The 21,741-nt window shown below is 41.2% G+C and overlaps 1 protein-coding gene across 2 annotated transcripts in view; it reads right to left on the bottom strand.

Annotated features, from left to right (window-relative positions):
- The window catches only part of LOC149434759 (chloride channel protein 2-like), a 224,962-nt gene that overhangs the window by 7,662 nt on the left and 195,559 nt on the right, over positions 1-21,741 (bottom strand). For both annotated transcript variants that reach the window (XM_089663427.1, XM_089663428.1), the window contains one exon: positions 3,759-3,845. In XM_089663427.1, the coding sequence (XP_089519553.1) occupies positions 3,759-3,845 (87 nt within the window). The remainder of the gene's footprint in view (positions 1-3,758; positions 3,846-21,741) is intronic.

Here is a 21,741-nt window from a genome sequence, read left to right as displayed (position 1 = left end):
AGTTGGGGGTCAGTGTTAGTAGACTACCCCATCACCTCCATAAGCAGGGGTAGAACCTGTAACATGAGGAAAGATTTTTAGCAGATTTGGTGGGCTTAAAGAGGGAAGATTTGCCATGACTGGAAGGGACCCGCAGTAGATAAGTGTGCCTGAGGGAGCGAATAGATGTAATCCATATGGCAGGGGAGACATATTCCAGAGGGAACTGTGAAACTGAATAATGGGGTATGGACCCTCTCCAACTGGTAGCTGCCTCAATGTGTTCATTGAGGGAATAGCCAAAAAAAGCTTGCACTAGAAGAAAAAGAGAAGGTAATGCTGCTCAAGGTAGGCTCACCAATCCCACACTCAACAATCCTTCTGCGTGTGTGCTGGCCCAGTTTACACACCGGCGCAGCGCTTAATCATAATCTCTTATTAAGCGCTGAGGTTAGTGCAATACACATGAACCTTTTTTCCCCCACTGGCATACAGTATGATGAAAATAAAGACATTCTGGAGATCTGATGGATCAGGTTCTCCATGGCATTTACACAGAATATTAGGGCCAAAGGTCAAAGTTGTAACTTTGAATAAAGATTCAGATTACTTACCTCAGGAAAAAGTTAATTTATCCAACCCAAGCAGCCATAGTTTAGGCTACTGCTAAGGTGACAATAGCCTGGTGTAAGGTAGGACCTTCTAGTGCAAAGGAGGTTTTTAGAAGAGTTTCTAAATGTCTCTCAACTGAATTATTAATCATTGTACAAGGCCTAGAGTAGGAAAGGATTTTCCACAGAAGGTTTCTTTGAGCATATGGGGGCTGTATAGGCGTATCTATCCAGAGAGTAGAAAGCATTGCCTTGATCAATGAATCCAGAGTAACCAACATATGGTGAGAAGGTAAAGAAGGTAAATTATTAATTTCTGTAAATAGTGGTGAAGAGAAATCCCAAGGTGCCTCCACAAAAGAGTCTGCATTCCCTTTGGTTTGTGAATTTGTCCAGCAAATCTGTTTTTCGGGTAGAATTATAATAAAGGGAACTTGAGTCATTGGGTTACAGAGGTGTCAATATTAGATCTTGCTCCCGAGCTAGGGAACTACTAACCCCTTGAAAGTTTTCTCAGGGTCTCAGTGTTCCCACTCCCAAGTACCCGTAATCCTCCATTGCTAAGTGAGGTTCTTCTGCAAGATACTCATGGAACGGACATGCGGCAATCCAGATAATAACCAATATCCAAAGGCTGTTTCCTTTCGGATTCGGGCAATAGGGGGTGAGGCAAATAAAATATTAGATGTGTCGCGCTCCACTACTCAAATGTGTTTACAATACTCTCCCCTTCAAACGTATATAATATGAACATCTATACTAATTAATAATACATAATCCAAATAAATAAATAATTATTAATCCTTAGTGGTATAATTTAAAATTAAAACACCCCTTGTGCAAACCCTCTTGTGTTGTTGCCAAAATAATGGTGGCTAAAAGTGCACAGTTCAAAGTCTAATGGAATACCTCAGTAGCAATGGTTGGAAGGTGGATATAAATTCCAAATCTGAATAGGATAATGATATAACAAGAGAGACAATAAAGTTAGGGAAAAAACAACAAGAGTGCAAGAGCCGCTTGTGTGCAAAGCATTGCGGTATGTGTTGTAGGATAAGGATGTAGTGTATGCTAAAGAGTCATCAAGACATGTAAACCAGGAACTTATATGTAAAAAGGGTACAGGGAAACACTATCTTAACGTTCCACGTTGCTGGTTCCGATCAGGGTCCAGGTTTCGCCTATCATGGCAGTCATACCCTAAGAGGTATCTTCAGTGTCTGGGTGCCATAAAAGTGGATCACAACCTTGGATAACTATAGCACCCTGCCGGCTAACTACACCTGTTGTGCCACAGTCCAAGCTGAATGCCTAACACAGGATCCTATGGCCAAAGCAAAAATTACAGGCCAGGCCAGTGGCAGTGAGGTGAGAGTACAGTTCTCAAGGTGTGCACGAGGGTCTCCAAATTGGGAAATTGCTAAAAAGCCATTGAGACAGTAAGCAGTTAGATCTTGACAGAAGTGTTAGTCTAAGGAATTACATCTAATGAAGAATAGAAGGAAATTCTCTAAAAGGAGAAGGCATTCATCACTTAAGAGACACTAGCAAAAACTTAATCCTCACAGTGTGGGTGGAGTTATAGGAAACATTAGGGGGCGCAACAAGGGAAGCTTTTACCAGTGTCCAGTCACCAGATGATAGTGGCATATAACCAACAGTCTAGAATCAGTTCCTGTGTTATGTACTGTATGAAAAAATCCCAATCATTATTATATTGCTAGTTCACAGCTATGTACTGCAGCAAAGCATACTAAAAAGAAAAAAAATTGGGATGTAGTATTTTTGTGCAATGGAAAGCATTAAGCAGGCCTGTTGAAATAAATTTAAAAAAAAATGCATGTATCTGGAAGTTGGTCATTTAGATAAATATGCACTATGAAAAATTCATTTTCTCAATATTTCTCTCTCTCACCTAAAGTGCTTAACTCTCCCCAACAAAATAGAGGCATAAACATGCGTTTAAAAACACACAAAAATGTACAAAGTTAAAAATGACTTCCTAGAGTAGAACTATGACCTTCCAATAAAAAAAATGTGTGTTACAGTTAGCCTAAGTATAAGTGCATATGTATTGACAGCTTTCTCGTAGCCCCCTGTGAAGTCCCACAACAACCTGTGTCACCTGTCAGTGAAGTCTGCCTATTGCAACTTCTTGCAATGGTATGGCTCCTGGATTTAGAGCAGAGTTGCTACACTCATGTAGGCCATGATGAATGAAATGCATTATCACTGCAGCGTTTGGGAGGGGAAACATGTGAGACACAAAGGACAGAGGATTTGGTTCAGTCAGGGAATTTAAAGATTCTGTGATGGGGGGGGGGGGCACTTAATGTGATGAGGACTCTGATGTAGTGGGAGGATTCTAATGAGAAGGAGGAACTTCTGATGTGATTGGGCGACTGTGACATAAAAAGGAAAATGTAAAGTGATGGGAGAAACCAGATGCGGTAGGGGGCCTCAGGACTCGGACACAAAAGGAGGACCTTGGATGTGATCCGGGGAAATCTGATGTGAACTTGAAGTATATGTCACCCAAATATTTCATACTTCTGATGTATTCTTTGCATTGTTTCCTTTGTGTGAAATACTTGGTGATCATGCCAGCTTTCCTTCTTCAAACTGACAATGCCAACACATGGAAGCACATCCAACTGACCAGCGTGGTCAGTTTTTTCTTTGTATTCTACCTGGCTGTACTCCAGTGGTCAGACTTCTGCTGACAGCCGCCTACACAACTCCTCTCTGGGAAGATCAGTGTCCTGTTTCTCTGGTCGCCCACCCTCCACCCCTCAACGTTCCATATGCAGCTGAGAAGAGAGGTCATGTGATCACTTATAAATGAAGAAAAAAAAATGTAGGTATATACAATGTGTGTGTGTGTACACACACACATACACACAAACATTGTGCCTTACATTTCTATTTTAAACTGAATGGGTTGTTTTACAAGGCAAATGATCATGTATACTTTCATTTCATCACGGTGGTTGTGTGCATCATTGCATTCATTGTAACATTTATGTTTTTTTACATTTTAACCGGGGTCGTTTCAGATCTGGTATGAAAAAAGGTTGAGAAATGCTTGTTTAGTCTGTCACAGGATTCAATTCTTATCAGTGCTATAAACATGTCTTCTCTCTTACATTTCTTCTTAATGGCACTTACCTCTCTTAATGTTACCATCCCAATCAGTCTCCCAATAGAGGTGACATATGCATGGTCCATTCCAAGCAATGAGAAAATAGTGTGAGCCTAAGAAAGGAGAACACCATGAGAATTTTATATGTGCAAAATGCAATTACCCATAGAAACCACTGTTCTGACCGCTCAAATGATGAAAAAGTAAAACTCTTGTTTCCAAGGACTGATTGAATATCAAGATTAATTGCAATGCCTTGTTTGATGGCATTTAATACAGGATAAGCTTTATATCATTGCTGTGGTACTGTACTTTTTGTTTTATATACCTGGTGGCCAAGCCAGTTCTTAAAAAAAAAAAAACAGTACATACATAGGTCTACATTAAAAGTGATATTAAAGGCTCAGGTTTATAAAAAAATAAATCTCATATGTACCTCCTCTATTTAATGGTTCATACAGAGCAGCCCCGACCCTCCTCATCTTGGGTCCCCTGTTGGCGCTCCTGGCCCCTCCCCCATGCTGAGTGCCCCCAGAGCAAGTTGCTTGCTCTAAGGGCACTTGTGCGTGCTCGCTCCATATCTACACTCTGTGTCAAGAAGACACACACACAGTGTGGCTCAACCCCTCCCTCTGCTTGCTCCCCACTGGCTGTGATTGATAGCAGTGGAAGCCAATGGCTCCCGCTGCTGTGTCTCAGCCAATAAGGTGAGAGAGACCCGGGAGAGCCAAGGCTCCCGTGCACAGTGCTAGATTGAGATCTGGCTCAGATAAGTATTAGGGGGGGCTGTGGGGGCAGCAGCAGACACTTTAAGCAATATATTTTCTGAAAGCCAGAGTCCTGCAGAATTAAAATATTTGATTTTTTCTTGCATCATAAAGCAATACTACAAATGTTTGGAAAATTTATAGTTTTAATAACAATTACACATAGCCTGCTACTGACAAAAAGGCACAAAGTACATACACACATTTAGGCGCGAGTCTGAAAAACAATGGAAAATTACTGTATGGAAAAAGAACATAAACCAACATTACTATCTACGACCAAATGTATACCAATACATTTTTTGTTAATGGACACAGATAATTATTAAAAGTAGACTATTATGGGTGCGGTCTACCTCTATGAGTCCAAAATATGTATAGTACACAAGCGTATTATGTGGGTATGTTTGCCACCAAAGTGTGACCATTCACAAAGGCTCTCTTCAGATGGGAATTTATCCCTTTGAAGTGCCAAACAGTAATCAGTAACCATCAGGCTCATATTTTGCTACAACCTCAATTCCAAAAAAGTTGGGATGCTGTGCCAGAGTGGAAAGTCAGCTTTTAGGGCTGTGAAAGAATAAGTTACTGTCCAGAAGCCTGAGGCAAATTTGCTCCTTTTTTTAATCGCGGTGAACAAAAAAAAAACAAAAAAAAAAACAACCATAACTGTACAAAAAAGGCAAGTGAACCACACACCAAAAAAAGTGCACTTAAGGGAGCGCCATTTGTCCACCCCGGAAAGGGGTAGGATCTTACCCTGAATCCCCGGGGTGCAAAGCTCCTGACAGGGGCAAAGCTCAAACATGGTACACCTAGCCAAAAGGCCTGGGGGACCCCTCTCCTCATGGTCATCCGAAGCCAACCAAAGAGTACTAGGCGAGGGGCTCTCCCAAAAGAGACCCCCGGTTGAGGGGTGGAAGGAACGTAATAGCCACACATCCTCCCCCTAGACTTCAAGGTAGGCCCAAGGACTCCCAGCCTCTACACCAGTGAAAAAGACACAGACAAAAGTGCAGGGTGGCAAAAACATGAGTGAAAAAATAAATTCATATTGCCTGTGCTAGTGCTAAGCCCTGAAGCCTGCTAGCTAAAACAATCGCCCCAGACTTAGCCTCTTTGGGCTAGGCCTTTTCGCTAAGTGCTGACAGGGTAGACCCCTGTCAGACCCCTTTGAAGCGGTCTGACAGGGTAGACCCATTCAAATCAGGTGGCACTGGGCACCTCCATTCTTCCCAGGGGAGTTACTCAGGTAACTCAAGTTACTCTTACCATACCCCACATCTGTGGGTGCCCCGGTTTCTGCTCCAGCCGGTACTAGCCTTCAAAGTCCCCACAATACCAGCAGGGATATTGTATGGCCAACCATTCCTAACATAAAGCCAGAATGGCAACGGACCCTCCCTAATGGAAACTGATATTAACTAATACTACACTTGATCTTAGCCAAAAGGCTGATAAGCGATGAGGCAAATGTGGTTGTCTGTACCAATATGGGTGAAATTAGACCAGCTGATTTTATGAAACCAATGTTGCATACAGATGATATCAAAGATTTCCTGTTTGCCTTTGAGAAAGTTGCTGTGTGTAGTCAATGGCCCATCTACTGGTAGTTTTGCGCAATCGACTGGATGATTGCCTAAAGCAGCAACAATGAAAAGTTTAGAGTGAAAAATCTTCTGGAAGATGATTGGGAAAGTCAACAGTTATCAGTTGAGAAAAAGCCATCTCCCCTAGGAACCGGTGGGTGGGTGTGTCGCTGAGAGTAAAAGCTTGAATGGAAGTGCGGCTCAGAGGTGATAGAGATGGGAGTATGTTTCAGCATGCCGGGAATTACCAATTGAAAACTCAGTCTGTACTGTCCTTGGTATGTTGCCAACAGGGGCAAAGTGTTCTAATATCCTTCTGTTGTGGAATTCCACAGAATATACTGCTGCTGAGCAAAAGTGTATCTACAAGCTCAGTCTTCTGTACAAAAGCATCTGCAGTCACATCTGGCTACTGTGGGAAATTTCAGTTAAACTTGCAGGGGGTAACAATGCGCATGGAATGGCAGCTCCAAAAAGGAAAAAAGGAGACAGTTTCCTTGCAACCCCAAGTGCTCCCAAATAAAGAAGGTAAAATTATCGATAAGTGGGTAGAATTTTTTTTAACCCCTTGCCCTCATGAGGATTTACCCCCCTTCCTGACCAGGCCATTGTTTGCGTTACAGTGCTGCATTATTTTAACTGATAATTGTGCGGTCATGCAACGCTGCACCCAAATTAAATTTACGTCCTTTTTTTTTCCCACAAATTGAACTTTCTTTTGGTGGTATTTGATCACCTGAGTGTTTTTTGTTTTTTTATTTTTTGCGCTATAAAAAAAAATACCGAAAATTTTGAGAAACAATATTTTAGAATTTTTGCCATTAAACATGTACAGTAAAAACATTTTTATAAAAATATAATTTATTCATAGATTTAGGCAAAAATGTATTCTGCTACGTCTTTGCTAAAAAAAAAAAAAAATAAAAAATCCCTATACGTGTAAATTAAATGGTTTACGTGAAAGTTATAGCGTTTACAAATGGCGGTATAGATGCTGGAACTTATCATTTTTTTTACTAGTAATGGCGGCGTTCAGCAACTGCAGCGGCATTCTGACACTGGGGGGAACCAACATCCCCAGTGACACTATTGGCATTGGGCAGGATGGGGTTAACATGAGGGGCTCATACTCGGGAGAAGTAGCAGAATGTATTTTAGGGAGTAACTCCACATATACCCATGGCATGTGTGAGCAGGAATGTGAGAAAGTATTCCATTGACTCAACATGTTTCTCAGCAAATAGTCTGGAATGTCTACTTTCCAAACAGGGGTCATTTGGGGGGAGGCGGTTTGTGCTAACCTGAAATTTCAGGGCCTCTGAATCTGTGATAGGTAGTGAGGAAGTGAAATGAGGAAATTGCTTACTTTCAGGCTTTCAAAGGGGTCATTGGGTTTCGGGCTCATGTATACATCCAGGATCCCAAAAAGTCTTCCACATGGGGTATCCCCATACTTGGGAGAAGTATAATGTATTTTGGGGTGTAATTCCACATATACCCATGGCATGTGTGAGCAATATATAATTTAAGTGAGAACTCTGTGCATAAAAAAAAAAATTCCAAAAACTTGTGGTATTGACTCAACATGCCGCTCAAATAGTTTGGGGTGTCTACTTTGCAAAAAGGGGTCATTTGGGGGGGGGAGGGGGGAAATTGTGCTATCCTGGAATTTCAGAGCATTTGAAACTGTGATAGGTAGTGAGGAAGTGAAATAGGAAATTTACACACCATTAGGCTTTAACTCTTCTAACCACTTGAAGACCTAGCCTTTTCTGACACTTTGTTCACATGAAAAAAAATCTGTATTTTTCATTAGAAAATTACTTTGAACCCCCAAACATATATTTTTTAAAGCAAATGCCCTAGAGAATAAAATGGTGAGTACCTGCGCAGCAGTTTTTTTAAACGCAAAAAACCCCCACTTTTTTTAATTTTATTGCACAAATACACAATATATTGGGCAATTGTTTGTTAAAATATAAAAGATAATATGCCGAGTAAATAAAAACCAAACATGACATGCTTTAAAACTGCGTACACCCTGTGCAATGGCGACAAACTACATACATTTTTAATATCTATAGGCGATGTTTTAAAGTCTTTACAGACTACCATTTTAGATTTACACATCAGGTCTAGTGCTGGAATTACTGCCCTTGATCTGACATTTGCGGCGATATCTCACATGCATGGTACAACCGCTGTTTACATACTAACACGGGGCTGTGAAAGGCAGTGACAGGTACTCTTTCTGGAAAATCTGGGGTCTATTAGACTCTAGATATCTCTTCTTCCCTTAAATAATCTGATCTCACCAAGATCGGTGTGATCAGATGCTTTCGTGATTTTAAAATGGTGCAGTTTACATCTCGTGAAACTGAAGTGAGCAAATGCTTATAGCTTCTGGTTTCTTAGATTATAGAGATGATTAGAGCCATTCCAATCTCCAATCAGCTCTATGGGGTCAGCTGGCGGAAACGCCGTCTGTATTCTCAGGTTCCCTGGTGGCACAGGACTGCCCAAGAAAGCCGTGAAAGGCAGCAGGGGAGCATCTCCTCCCGCTGCTAAGTTTGCTTTTACATGAAAGCCGACTGCCGGCTTTAAAAAAAACAATACTGGGATGATGCCTGCAGCTGCAGGCATCATCCTGGTATAACCACTCAAAATCCAGTGATGTACCAATACATCGCTGGTCCTTGTTGGGCATTTATATGTTCTTTTTGTATTTTTTTATGCAGCCTGTGGGCTGAATGAATAAAAGGGAAGAAATCTCTGCCAGAAAAATTGTGTTGTACGCCCACCATAAGAATATACCACCCTGCATACACCCACTTCCAACGATGGACATAAATTAAATGTTCTTTTTTTTTTTTTCGTTCAGCCCGTGAGCTAAAAACAGATTCCTCTATTCACATTGATCAATGTGGAAGAAGAAAACTCTGCCAAAATTATTTTAAAAAAATATATGTCGAAGCATAAAAGTGATCCATTCACTAACTTCCCTAGGCCCCCATGCTTGGGCATATACAGTGCTCAACATAAATGAGTACACCCCTTTTGAAAAGTAAGATTTTAATCAATATCTCAATGAACACAAGAACATTTTCGAAACTTTTGATAAAATTGAGTTTTATAGAACATTTGTTTAGCTCATTACATGAAAGTAAGGTTAATAATATAACTTAGATTACAAAAAGTTCAGTTTTACTCAAATTAGTTGATGCAAAAATTAATACACCTAACACCTAGACCTCCATGATTTGTAAGGACAGCACCAAGTCTTCTAGGCATAGAATGAACAAGTTGACGACATATTGCAACATCTAATCTTTTTCCATTCTTCAAGAACTAACTCTTTTAGAGCCTGGATGCTGGATGGAGAGTGATGCTCAACTTGTTTCTTCAGAATTCCTCCATAGGTGTTCGATTGGGTTCAGATCAGGAGACATACTTGGCCGTTTTCACCCTATTCTTCTTCAGAAATGCAACAGTGGCCTTAGATGTGTGTTTTGGATCATTGTCAAGTTGGATAAGTGCACGACGACCAAGGGCACGGAGTGATGGTAGCATCTTCTCTTGCAATATACAGCAGTACATCTGTGAATTCTTGATTCCATCAATGAAATGCAGCTCCCTGACACCAGCAGCACTCATGCAGACCCACAGAAGGACACTGCCACCACCATGTTTCCCTGTAGGCACCATGCATTTTTCTTTGTGCTCTTCATGTTTGCGATGCCATACAGTTTTGAAGCCAACAGTTCCAAAAATATTTATCTTGGTCTCATCATTCCAGAGTACAGAGTCCCAGTAGTCGTCTTCTTTTTCAGCATGGGCCCTGGCAACTTCTAGGTTTGTTGTGCATGGGCTTTAGGAGAGGATTCCTTTGTGGATGACACCCATGCATGCCATTCCTCTGCAGAGCACACCGTATTGTGTCACGGGAAACAAACAGTCACCCCAGTTTGGCTTTATTCTTCTTTAGTTAACTGCAGTGAACTTACATGGCGATTTCCTTCAACCTTTCTCATCAGAAGGCGCTTCTGTCAAGCTATTAACTTCCATGGATAACCTGGAAGTCTCTGTGAGATAGTTTCAATTCTATCTTTGTTAAATTTTGATATCACTTTTGCTACAGTATTCTGACTGATAAGTAAAGCTTTGCTGATATTCTTGTAGCCTTCACCTTTCTTGTGTAAAGAATTTATTTTCTTTCTCAGGATGTTGTGACATTTCTCTTCCATGTGATGCCATTGCTGATAGCATGAAACGAGAAGGGATTTTCTTTAAGTAATGCCCTTTTATAATCAACTGTCTGCTGGACACCTGTTTAATGAATAGTTAGACTCACCTGTAGTTGAATTCTTGTTAATTAGGATTTTGTCTAAAATTTAGCTTTGCGTCTAAGATTTTCATTAGGGTGTATTCGTTTTTTCAACATGGTCTTTAATTAATTTGTTAGGAAAAATACCATTTTGTGTGTACAAATTAACAAATCTTGTTTGCAATCAATGTCCCGCATTTGTGGGAGTGTTTTGTAGTATAGTTACCACAGAAGATGTTGATTCTGAAAGGAAAATAAAGGATTTCTGACAAATCGCTTGGGGTGTACAAATTTATGCTGAGCGCTGTATTTTTTTTTTAAACTGTGAATGAGAAATCTCATTCAGCAGCACTGCACGCATTGATGTATATTCTGAGAGCACACGCTGTTGCTGTCAGAATAAACAGATCGGTGCTGCAGCTCAATGGCGTTCCTGCAAAGAAAACAATGGGTTAACAATAAAACAGTAGCAGAACAGCAACTCAATAAAACAACCTTTTTATTGAAATCTGTGCCGAAAATATGAAAAAAAATATCCCGAACCATAGGAGCGATCTACCAACTGGCCACCCCAGAACCCCATGCTTGGGCATAAATGTTCTTTAATTGCAGATGAAAAATCTCATCCAGTAGCGCTGCATACACTGATGTACATTCTGAGAGCACACCCTGTTGCTGTCACAATAAACAGATCAGTGCTGCAGCTGAATAACATTCCTGCAAAGAAAACAGCAATGGTTAACAAACAGTAACTCAATAAAACAAAAATGTTTTTTTTTGTATTCATTTATGTTTTACTTTTTTTATCCATTTTTAACTTTAAAAAAACAAAAAAAACAAATATTACAAAAGTTAGGGTCCTTAAAAATGTGGTAGCCAGTTTCCTGACTACCTAACATCTTTCGAGACAGTGTAAACAAGTGCCCTAGGTTGTTCAGTGCTGTACCCTATACTAATACTCCATTAGCGTGTGGTAGGACAGGAGGGACAAAAGTGGGTGTCACGCCTAACTCCATGTCTTTTTTGGGGTGACTTTTGGGTTGGGGTACCAGGAATGGCATCAGGAAAATGCCTCTCATGCAGCCGAGTCACTGCATCTGGGGGTTAGGGCCACAGCATTTTCTGGATACAAAATGGCTGTGATTATCTCTTCCTGAAATTTTAGGAAGGATTCACTTCGTCCAGTTGCTTTGTAAAGCACAAAAGAGTGTATATTTATTTCAATTGGCTCTGTAACAGACACTTTTTTGTATCAGTGTCTGGCTTTACAGGAAACATCATCTGGCCATTGAAGTCCACCCCTCCCATGTTAAGATTATTGTCATGGACACAGAGGGGCTTCTCAACAAAACCAGCTGTTGTGGAAATTTGGATGGTTGTGTTTGCGTGAATGGAAGACAGGACAAAAACATCCCGTTTGTCCTGCCACTTCACTGCGAGCAATTTATCAATTTTCAAGCAGGTTCTCCCCCCCTTTCTAAGTTGGGTATTTACAAATAGTTTGGGGAAGTCCCGGCGATTAAGTCGCATGGTGCCACATGCGCCAATTCCAAGATTGTACAAATATCTAAATAGTGGTACACGTGTATAAAATTGTCCATGTATAAGTGGTACCCCGTATGGAAAAAGGATGACACCATGTCCCAAACTATCTTGCCACTGCTCCTCATGTAGTCTGGGCATTTGGGGGGCTGCACGTGACTATCTTTTCCCTTGTAAATCCGAAAATTACATGAATAGCCTGTTGCCCTCTCACAGGTGTTAAACATTTTGACCCCATATCTAGTACGCTTGCAGGGGAGAAATTGTTTGAATGTAAGGCGGCCAGAAAAATGAATGAGGGACTCATCAACACAATGTTTTGCTGGAGAGTATACACATCTACAAATTGCTGGTGATTTACAATGGGCTGAATTTTGTGGAGCCTCTCATATGCAGGGTCGACTCAAGGACAACAGTGCGTATTGGCTTTGAAATGCATAAATCGCATTATATTCTCATATCTATGCCTGGCCATGGCAGCAGAAATACAGGCATATGATGAATCAGATCTGTGGACCAATACAACCGCAACTCATTCTTTTTAGTAATGCCCATGTACATGGTCTGGCAAGGTTTGAATTTGGGTTGGCGGCAATAAATTGTTGTAAGAATTGTTTTGATCCACAATCAATCCATATAGATCTTCCGTGAAAAACAGCTCCAAAAAAATCAAGGGGAGTGGTTACATTTTGCTGTTTCCAAAAATGCTCCACAACCTTGCCAGAGACATTATCAGATCTTCAGTCAAGGCAAATGCATATTAACACATGTAAATTCACTTCGATCTGATAGTACACTCTCACCCACAAGGGTGGCCCAAAGGTGTCCTGAGAAATCTCTAGCTCTCACACTCCTGGCCCCTCTGAGGTTTCCAGGGACACATCTGTTTCATTAGCCGCAGTGGTTAATGTTGTAGATGCCTCTATTTATACAGTAAATTAAGCTAAGTGCTAATGATCTAAAAGGCGTTAGTGGTCACCACTAAAGGAAGTGTGTAATGTCCCCCAACAAAGCCAGTTGAAACAGATGTGTCCCTGGAAACCTCTGAGGGGCTAGGAGTGCGAGAGCTAGAGATTTCTCAGGACAACTTTGGGCTACCCTGGTAGAGTATTGCCTCATATTGAAGTGAATATGCATGTGTTATCATGCATGTGCCTTGACTGAAGATGTGATAATGTCTCTGGCAAGGTTGTGGAGCTTTTTTTTTAGTCACAGAGAGCACGGTTTTGGCTAAAGTGCAAAGCAACACTCTTGGAGAGCATAAGGCTATTGTGTCGGGTATGGATGAGGCTACCTCCAGAGCTTAGGAGGTCCCTTTAAGAAATACATTCTCTAGTTCTGTGTAACAGTGTGATGGAAGGCATTTCTGCTAATGAAGCCCAAGATGCTGCGGACCAGATTATAGTCAAGGGTGTGCATGCTGCCGCAGCAGAGAAGCCTCGTGAGATTGAAGTGACAAGAAAAGCTGAGGAAATGGCAAAATACCTGTCTGTAAACTTGGAAGGGGTTAAAGAGTATCTGTTGCAAAGTAAAGAGCTATTAGTAAAAGTGTCACAGTGCACAAATATCTGTAAAAACACTGGGGTCACTGTCCCAAAAGTAGACTTCTGTAGTAAGCCTGATACAGCTCCTATAGCACATAGGGAAATGCTAAATGTGGAGACTGGCAGGTTGGGACAAGAGTTTTTTTTTCTCACCTAGAAAAGGTCTAGATAGAGACCTCGGGGCCTATGGTACCTTTCAGATGGCAGGACATTTGCCTGCACAGTACCCAATAACAGAGAAGTCATTGTTTCATGAGGTTGACGTTGGAGATAATGGCTGTTTATGGTCTCTGCAGTCACTATCCTACTAAAGGAGAGTAGGAAAAAGAAATGGGTGCCATTTTCTGAGGAAAAATGGAAATGCTTTGCTGATCTTAGACAACCTGGTTGCAATTGGAGAAAACAAAGATGCTGAAGGCCCTAAATATTAGTCTGAGAGGACAGAAGGGGCTGACAGTAACAGTAAGTGGAGTGGTTTTCTTGGTAGAAACAGACTCCTGGTGGCACGGTACCGTGTATAGTGGAGGTAGGTTTTTCAATAGTCTAAGAAGTTTGGGAAAGGATGTCCTGCAGTTCTGGGAAATGTCAGGAGAGAATGATTGAGTGTTTTAGTTAAAAGATGAAGGAAGTTAGCCTATAGCCGTGGTGGCGAACCTATAGCACATGTGCCACATTGGGCACACAAAGCCCTTGCTGCCAGCACGTAAGCCAAGTCGCCCACTACTGCCGTACATACATATGCCAAGCATAGAGTCCCACGCATGCGCGATCGTGGCGCCGGCTGATGATGTCACGATCTGCTACTACCTCCCTAGCCACTCGTCTGAGCTTTCAGCATGCCTTCAGCCAGTGTGGTCAGCCAGCAGTGGATTTGCTACAGCAGCAAGCTGCTACAAACAAGAATGCCAATTTGCTGCACTGGATGTGACGTTTTATACATATTTGAGACTGACATTCTTTCAATGTTGTGCTGTCCTCCTGGCATTTAAATTTGCAGCATTAGGAACATTGCCCATCTATGCCTGTGGCCAGTGGAACATTGCCCCTCTCTGCCCGTGGTCAGTGGAACATTGCCCTCTTGTGCTGGTGGTCAGCAAATTGTGCAAAAGCACATCAAATTCAAACTTTTACTTTTCAATAAAAAGCTGTTTGCATCATTGAAAGCTCTGTTATTGTGTTTTTCTTTTAAAACCAAAAGATGTTAACGTACAAACTGTTTTTTCTAAACTAAAACCGCAGTATTCAGGTTTAATTGTAGTGTTGGCACTTTGCGATAAATAAGTGGGTTTTAGGTCACAGCTTGGGCACTCGGGCTCCAAAAGGTTCGCCATCACTGGCCTATAGCTAAGTAAGGTGGTACTAAAGAAAAGTAGTAAAACCTTTAGGAAAGTGATTAATGAAAGTGCTAAGTATCTTCCACTAAAGTGTTAATAAATAAAGTGTTTAAAGACAGCATCCTTGATGAGTAAAAAAAAAAATCCAAAATTTTGGTGTAGAAAAAACACCCAAAGTTTTAAAAGTTTACCTGTTCCAGATGCTTGAAGCCTGGAAAACCCTTGTGAAGTGATGCTAGTAGAGGACTAGATAGCGTGAAGTGCTTGCAAGATGATATCCCAGCTTAAAGCGGAACATCACTCTCTCAATCAACATTGACTATTTTTAATCCTTATGCTAATAGAATTAGAAAATAAGAAATGTTATCATATTTACTTGTTTTAATTTTTTTTGTTCATTTCTTCAGTTTCTTCCTGGTTTTAAGGCCTAGGCCAAAGCTGTTATACATCCCAGGTCTTTAGGAAGGGTGTCCTCAGCCAAGCACACCCTCCTGCCTGCATGCCTGAGCTAAGGGAAAATGGATTCCAGGAAGTAAATGCTACATGAATCATCTACCCTTACTCAAGATGGCCACAACCAGAAATACTAGGGAGGTGTTTTCGAAGTTATTTCTCACCAAAAAAAGCAGGGAGGCACGAATGGAAGGATGAATTTGCTCTGAATATTAAAAATGAATGAAATAGCATTTGTGGTGCTCAGAGGCACCGTAGTTCTGCTTTAAAAGTCGCTCTCATACCCCAAGAGATATCAGGCTTCGTAAGTGCTCTGGTTGTAATATGGTTGGTGTGACCCCAGATATTGCACTTGGAAACCTACTCACAAAACATCTTTAAAGTGTCCCTTGGGAATTTGTGCTAGAGTGGTGACAGGCAAGTATAGAATGTACCCATAGTTATACACTGGGGTGATCCTCTTAAAATGCAATTTGAGTAGCAGTGCAAACAGAGGTATCTCCAAACTGGAAATAAATGGAAAAAATTAGCCTTTGTGAGAAGCCACAAAAGGTCCTGTAGTGGGAGGGCTTACTTTAATCAGAAGAGGACTAGGACATGAGAGTACCTTTAAGGAAGAAAGGTATCAGGATTGTCCAAAAAAATGGTGTCAAGGGTAGCAACCCTAATAAAGTGAGTTTAAGAGATGTTGGTCCTTGCTGTGGGGGTTTGTGTGTTCCAACTCCTGAGTCGAAACAGAGTACGAGGGATATGCGACAAACATAAAAGGGAATCAGGCTAGCCAGCGCATGCCCTCCCCAGGGGAGTTTAGCTGCAGGGAAAAGAGCATGCGAGTGACCAAATATGCAGGGAGTATGCGTCTAGGCCTAAGAGATGGGTTATTTGACCAGACTAAGCAGGGAGCCTGTACAGCCCAGCTCAATAACCAGGAGGCTGAAAACACTGCATCATGGTGTGTTTTGTGGTGGTGAGTTTTGGCCAACTCTTCCTTGCAGGATTGTTTTAATTCAGCCACATTAGGTTTTCGATAATGAACAGCCTGTTTAAGGTGATGCCACAGCATCTCAATCGGATTTAAGTCCAGACTTTGACTAGGCCACTCCAAAACCTTAATTTTTTTTTTTTGAGCCATTAAGAGGTGGATTTGCTGGTGTGTTTCGGATCACTGTCCTGCATGCAAACCCAAGTGTGCTTGAGGTCATGAACTGATGGTCAGACATGCTCCTTCAGGATTTCCTGGTAAAGCGCAGAGTTCATGGTTCCATCAATTATGGCAAGTCGTCCAGGTGCTGAAGCTGCAAAGCAGCCCCAGACCATCACTCTATCACCACCATGTTTGACTGTTGGTATGATGTTCTTTTTATGAAATGCTGTGTTAGTTTTACGACAGATGTAACGGGATACACACCTTTCAAAAAGTTCAACTCCTGTCTGAACAGTTCACAGAATATATGCCCAAAAGTCTTGGGGGACAATCAAGATATTTTTTGGCAAATGTGAGACGAGCATTTTCTCTTTTTGGTCAGCTGGCCTTGGAATTCTCCCATGGATGCCATTTCTGCCCAGTCGCTTTCTTATTGTTGGATCATAAACACTGACCTTAACTGAGGTCTGTAGTTATTTAGATGTTGTTCTGGGTTCTTTTAGGACTTCCTGGATGTGTCGTCGTTGTGCTCTTAGAGTAATTTTGATAGGCCAGCCATTTATGGATAATGGCTCTCACCATTGTTCGCTGGAGTCCCAAAGTCATGTAAGGGGCTTTGTAACCCTTTTCAGACTGATACTTCTCACTTACTTCTCATTCGTTTTAGATCAGGTCATGATGTGTTGCTTTTTTAGCATGTTTCACTTTGTTAAACAACTTCTATTCAAGTGATTTTTTTGATTCAATAGATCTGGCAGTAATCAGGCCTGGGTGTGGCACGTGAAATTTAACTCTGCTTTCCAAAAACTTAGGTTAAACACAGTTCTTTCATGATTTAGCAAAGGAAGCAATTAGTTTTTAACAAAGGGACAGGCATGTTTGGACAACTTTTTTCCCCTTAATAAAATCATCATTCAAAAACTTCATTTGTATTTACTTGGGTTACCCTTGTATAATATTAAAATTTGATGATTTGAATCACTTAAGTGTGACAAATGTGCAAAACAAAATAATCGGGAAGGGGGCAAATACTTTTCCCAGCACTGTATATCTCTGTATCGAATGATCATTTTGATATGCAGGTTCTAATGAAGGTTTTTAGGTTAGGATATTTTGACTACCGCTAATGGTAGTAGATTATAAAATCCAAAACCACACACATATGAATATCAAGTTTTGTGTCATTGATGGCAGGATTAATTGCATGTTGGCCTTTTACATTTCTTGTGGAGAGAGATTTCCACCAAAATTTAAGGTTCTATCCAACTGCAGAAGGTGGTGTCAACAATCCCAAATGATTCATGTAAATTAAACAAGTTGGGAAGTTCAGCTGCTATACAGTGACCTTTAGTTATGACACAAGAAAGGAGGAAACCTGTTTTTTTACGAGTCAACGAAAAATTAAGGAGTAATGCAGTACAGGACACACGCAGAGTATTCACAGGCCTTGGGTTATAGTCTCATACCTTCAGGTGACTAGACACCAGCAAAGCTTTTGAGGACATGCCCCCTAGGAGCCTCCCCTATAACCCTATCCCATTCAGCGAATCCTCAGTTTTGAAGTAAGCAATGCAGGGTAATCAAATAATCAAGGTAATCAATCAGGAGCATGCTTGTTCCAGGCCAATAATATGTTGTGCTGGAGAAGTCTCAAATGAAATTGGGTAAACGACACAGCCTTGAAGGAGGCTACCATGAGGTATAGAACTCTCAAGGAGAATCAAACTGAAGAATATCCCACTGACCTCAATTCCCAATTTTGAGTTCTGAGAGGGGGCATTTTCTTCTCTAGAAAGAAAACCTTTTCTTGGGGTGTGTCCAGAGTCAGGCCCAAATAATGTAGGTGAAGAGAAGGCTGGAGAGTAGATTTTTGAGACTGAATCAGCTAACAAAGCCTGGAGCATCTGAACTGCCGTGTGAATGTTGGCAGATAGCTGGAAGGGACAGGAGAAATGTAGGAGGTAGTTAGAAGTTCTTGGAAGGAAAAGAAGGTGCTAGGATCTTTGGAAGTACTCTGGGAGCAGAGGGAAATAAAACAAACTGGAAATTTCTGTCTTGCACTGCAAAGGACAGAACATGTTGATGTGGTGGATAAATGCAAATGTATAGATAGGCATCTTGAATGTCTAGGGTTGTAAAGTATTCCCCTTGTCTCAGAGAGGCAATACATTACTTAGCTGATCTTATTCGGTGATATATTGAGGGATTCAGGGCATTCTGCAAATCTAATTGTCCTTGGGAAAATGTTGGTTGATTCAAGAGAAGAAAGCAGTGAGTGGGAAGAGGTTTAAACTCTATTTTGCATCTCTTTGAAACCACTAATTGAACCCACAAGACTGAGACCTCTGTAGAGCAGAGACATGCAATCTGTAACAGACTTCCATCCACTCTAAGCAGCAGGGACAACCCTTCATTGGGAAGTGGGCTTTATGGTCCAAGTCTAACGCCAAAAGAAAGGACTGATCATACATTTTGAATCTGAAGCCAGAGTAGAGCGATAACACACTGTGTGGAGGAGGAGGGGGGTTTTCGAATCTTTTTGTGGAACCTTCCCTACTGTGACACCTTTAATGAATCTGTCAAGTACTTTGCCAAAAAGACATTCTCCTTCAAGGACATACACATAATGTGTCTATTACAGGCAACTTCAGCTGTCCAAGCTCTGAGCCACAAGATTCTGTGCATGCGAATGTAAAATAGTCATTCTGGAAAGTTGTTTCACGGCATGTTCTAGGGCATCCACACACAAGCGCAAATTAACAAACAAATGCACAACCTCCGGCTCTTGAAAGTGGTTCCCAAAGGTAGTAGACACTCATTCCTGTCTTCACATCCTGGCTTTCATGGACATGCCACAGTTTTCTGCCCTCTCTAGACTGGGGAAATGTGGACATGCTGCAATCATAGAACAAACAGACTGAGCACCAGCCTAGTGTATTATCCTCAATAATATCTTTTATTGTTAAAAGAGAAAGTAATGCACACACAAACCAACAGATACATTAAAGTCCGACAGGCTAATGCGTTTTACGGGACTTAACTTCTGCCTCAGAGCCAACTGAGTTAGCCTGCCAGACTCATACTGTCCCTCCATGTGATGCAATGTATCGAGGAATTAAGGCTGATGTATTTTGGCAGGCTTGAATGTACCTGTTGGTTTGTGAGTACATTACCTACTATTTTAACAATAAAATATATTATTGAGAATAACGCACTATGTTGGCGCGCCCTCCGTTTGTTCTATGGTTACACAAAAGTGCATGGCGAAGGTAATTGTTCAGTTAAAGTGTCACTAAACCCACACCATTGCAAACAATTAGCAAATGCTGTACTGCATGCTGTGCATACTCACTCAATCACTATGGGATATGTTTTCTGTAAACATGGTTGATCCTGCTGTTCTCTATCTCATCACTTTTGATCATGTCCCCAATGCAATTGGGGATTTTAGAGAGCAATGTTGGCAGCTACTGCACACACTCAGTTTTCAAAGCGTTTCTATGCTAAGCATTTCCTCCCTATCACACCTGAGCAGCCCATGTGACTATAGAGTCACACATGTGGGTGTATACACCGTGGTAAACGACAGCTCACTCCCTCTCTCTTCGTCTATGCCTACTAACCATCTAAACACAATGAGGGCAGGATATTCGATGTAGATTGATGGAGGCTTCACCTCTGTTATTCTAAGGCATGGGTTGGAGTGGAGTGACAGACTGTGACTGGCAGAGATCCACCCACATTGGGTTATTTCAAAAATATAATAAAGATTTGACTTCAAATATATATTTGTATGATGATTTAAAACAGTATATTGATATTAATAATTTTTACTTTGTATCCCAAGGGCTGTTTTTTTTTTTCTTTCAACATGTGACTAGGAGCAGAAGACTAGAAGCTCCTCCTGCCACTGTTTCTCTACAGAAATGCTAAGAAAGAGGGTCATGTGCCAGCTGTATACGGATAAGGGAAAATATTCTTTACTAAAATAATTACAGTACCATCATCCACATACATAAAGAGAAAGGACAATGTAACTTAAACAGTGTGTGTTTAGTATAACTTTAAAGGGTTAGATCACCTTTAACCAAAAACTGCGTATGCAGCAAAGATACGCCTCTAGATAAAGACAAACTGTGTAGCTTTGATCAAAGTTAAATAATGCCCTTGCTACAGGTGAAATCCATTTACATTCCTCCCGGAACCTGGCTGAAAAACTCCTAGAGATGGAAAAATCTTGTTCTGCCTTGTTGCTAAGATGTAGCTGAAACATTCCCAGCTGATTCCCCTTTCATGCTCAATTTTTCACTCATCACAGTAGCTCTAAACTCAGCGATGCTATGATGGAGGAGAGAGTGGACCACGCATGTACAGGGGGGGTTTGAGAAATCTGTACTGGGATGGTGGGGGTGAGCAGTAATATTTGCGAGTGTCTTAGTGATGTCCCAGCAACAAGCCAGGATGGGATGATGCCATCTCTGGAAGTTTTTCAGTCAGCTTTAGGACGTACGTAAAAGGCATGCACCTATAGCAAGGGCGTTCTTCAAATCTGGTCAAATATGCACAGTTTATTTTTACCTACAAGTGCTCCTTGCCTTCATAGGCATTTTTTTTGGTGAGGGTGACCTAACCCTTCAAGAAACAATCCTGGAATACAGGGTTGTGTGGGTTGTTCATTTCCCTAGTTGTAGAGATAGCTGATTGAGGAACTGGGCCTGTGAGTGTATAGAGAACCTTTAGCAGCATCTCAAACTTCCTATCTGTGGAATCTTTGAATGAGAAAAAAAAAAACCAGCATGTTCAATTGGTACAGTGAGATGTTTAAGAATGAGTTGGCAGGATCAACTGCTAGGACAGAGCACTTATTGGAAAATCTTTCTTGAATTGACCCAATGGTCAAATTGTCCATTCTGTTTCTGGGAATTTCTTTTTAGATTTAGAAAGTTTGTTTGCTCCTTTGTAGTTTAGTGTTTTGGAGCCCTGGACAGAGATGGCTGCATTAAAGTTGATAGTTGTTTTAGAACTGGTGACATAGTGGCAGAAAAATCTGCCTTTGTCAGTTAGGCTGCTTGTTTCATGTCTGAAATAGAGCTAGAGTCTGATGCAAAGACCGGTGTTAAAATGTTACTAAACCCACAAGAGTATAATCAGTCTGTATATGCAGTAAAGCATGCTTATATACTCACTGTGGAACCTAATGGGTTAATACTCTGCATTGTGTAAAGACTGTTTGATTCTGTCTTGATTTTTGTTCTTCTTTTTACATGCCCCAATCCATCTGCCATAGTACAGAGCAGCAGTGGCAAGTCTGC

This window comes from Staurois parvus, unplaced genomic scaffold (genome assembly GCF_062004578.1).
Source record: "Staurois parvus isolate SC_StPar_1 unplaced genomic scaffold, SC_StPar_1.0 ptg001686l, whole genome shotgun sequence".
NCBI classification, from domain to species: Eukaryota; Metazoa; Chordata; class Amphibia; order Anura; family Ranidae; genus Staurois; species Staurois parvus.
Note: the sequence above shows the minus strand (reverse complement) of the source record. Positions and strands in the feature narration are given on the sequence as shown.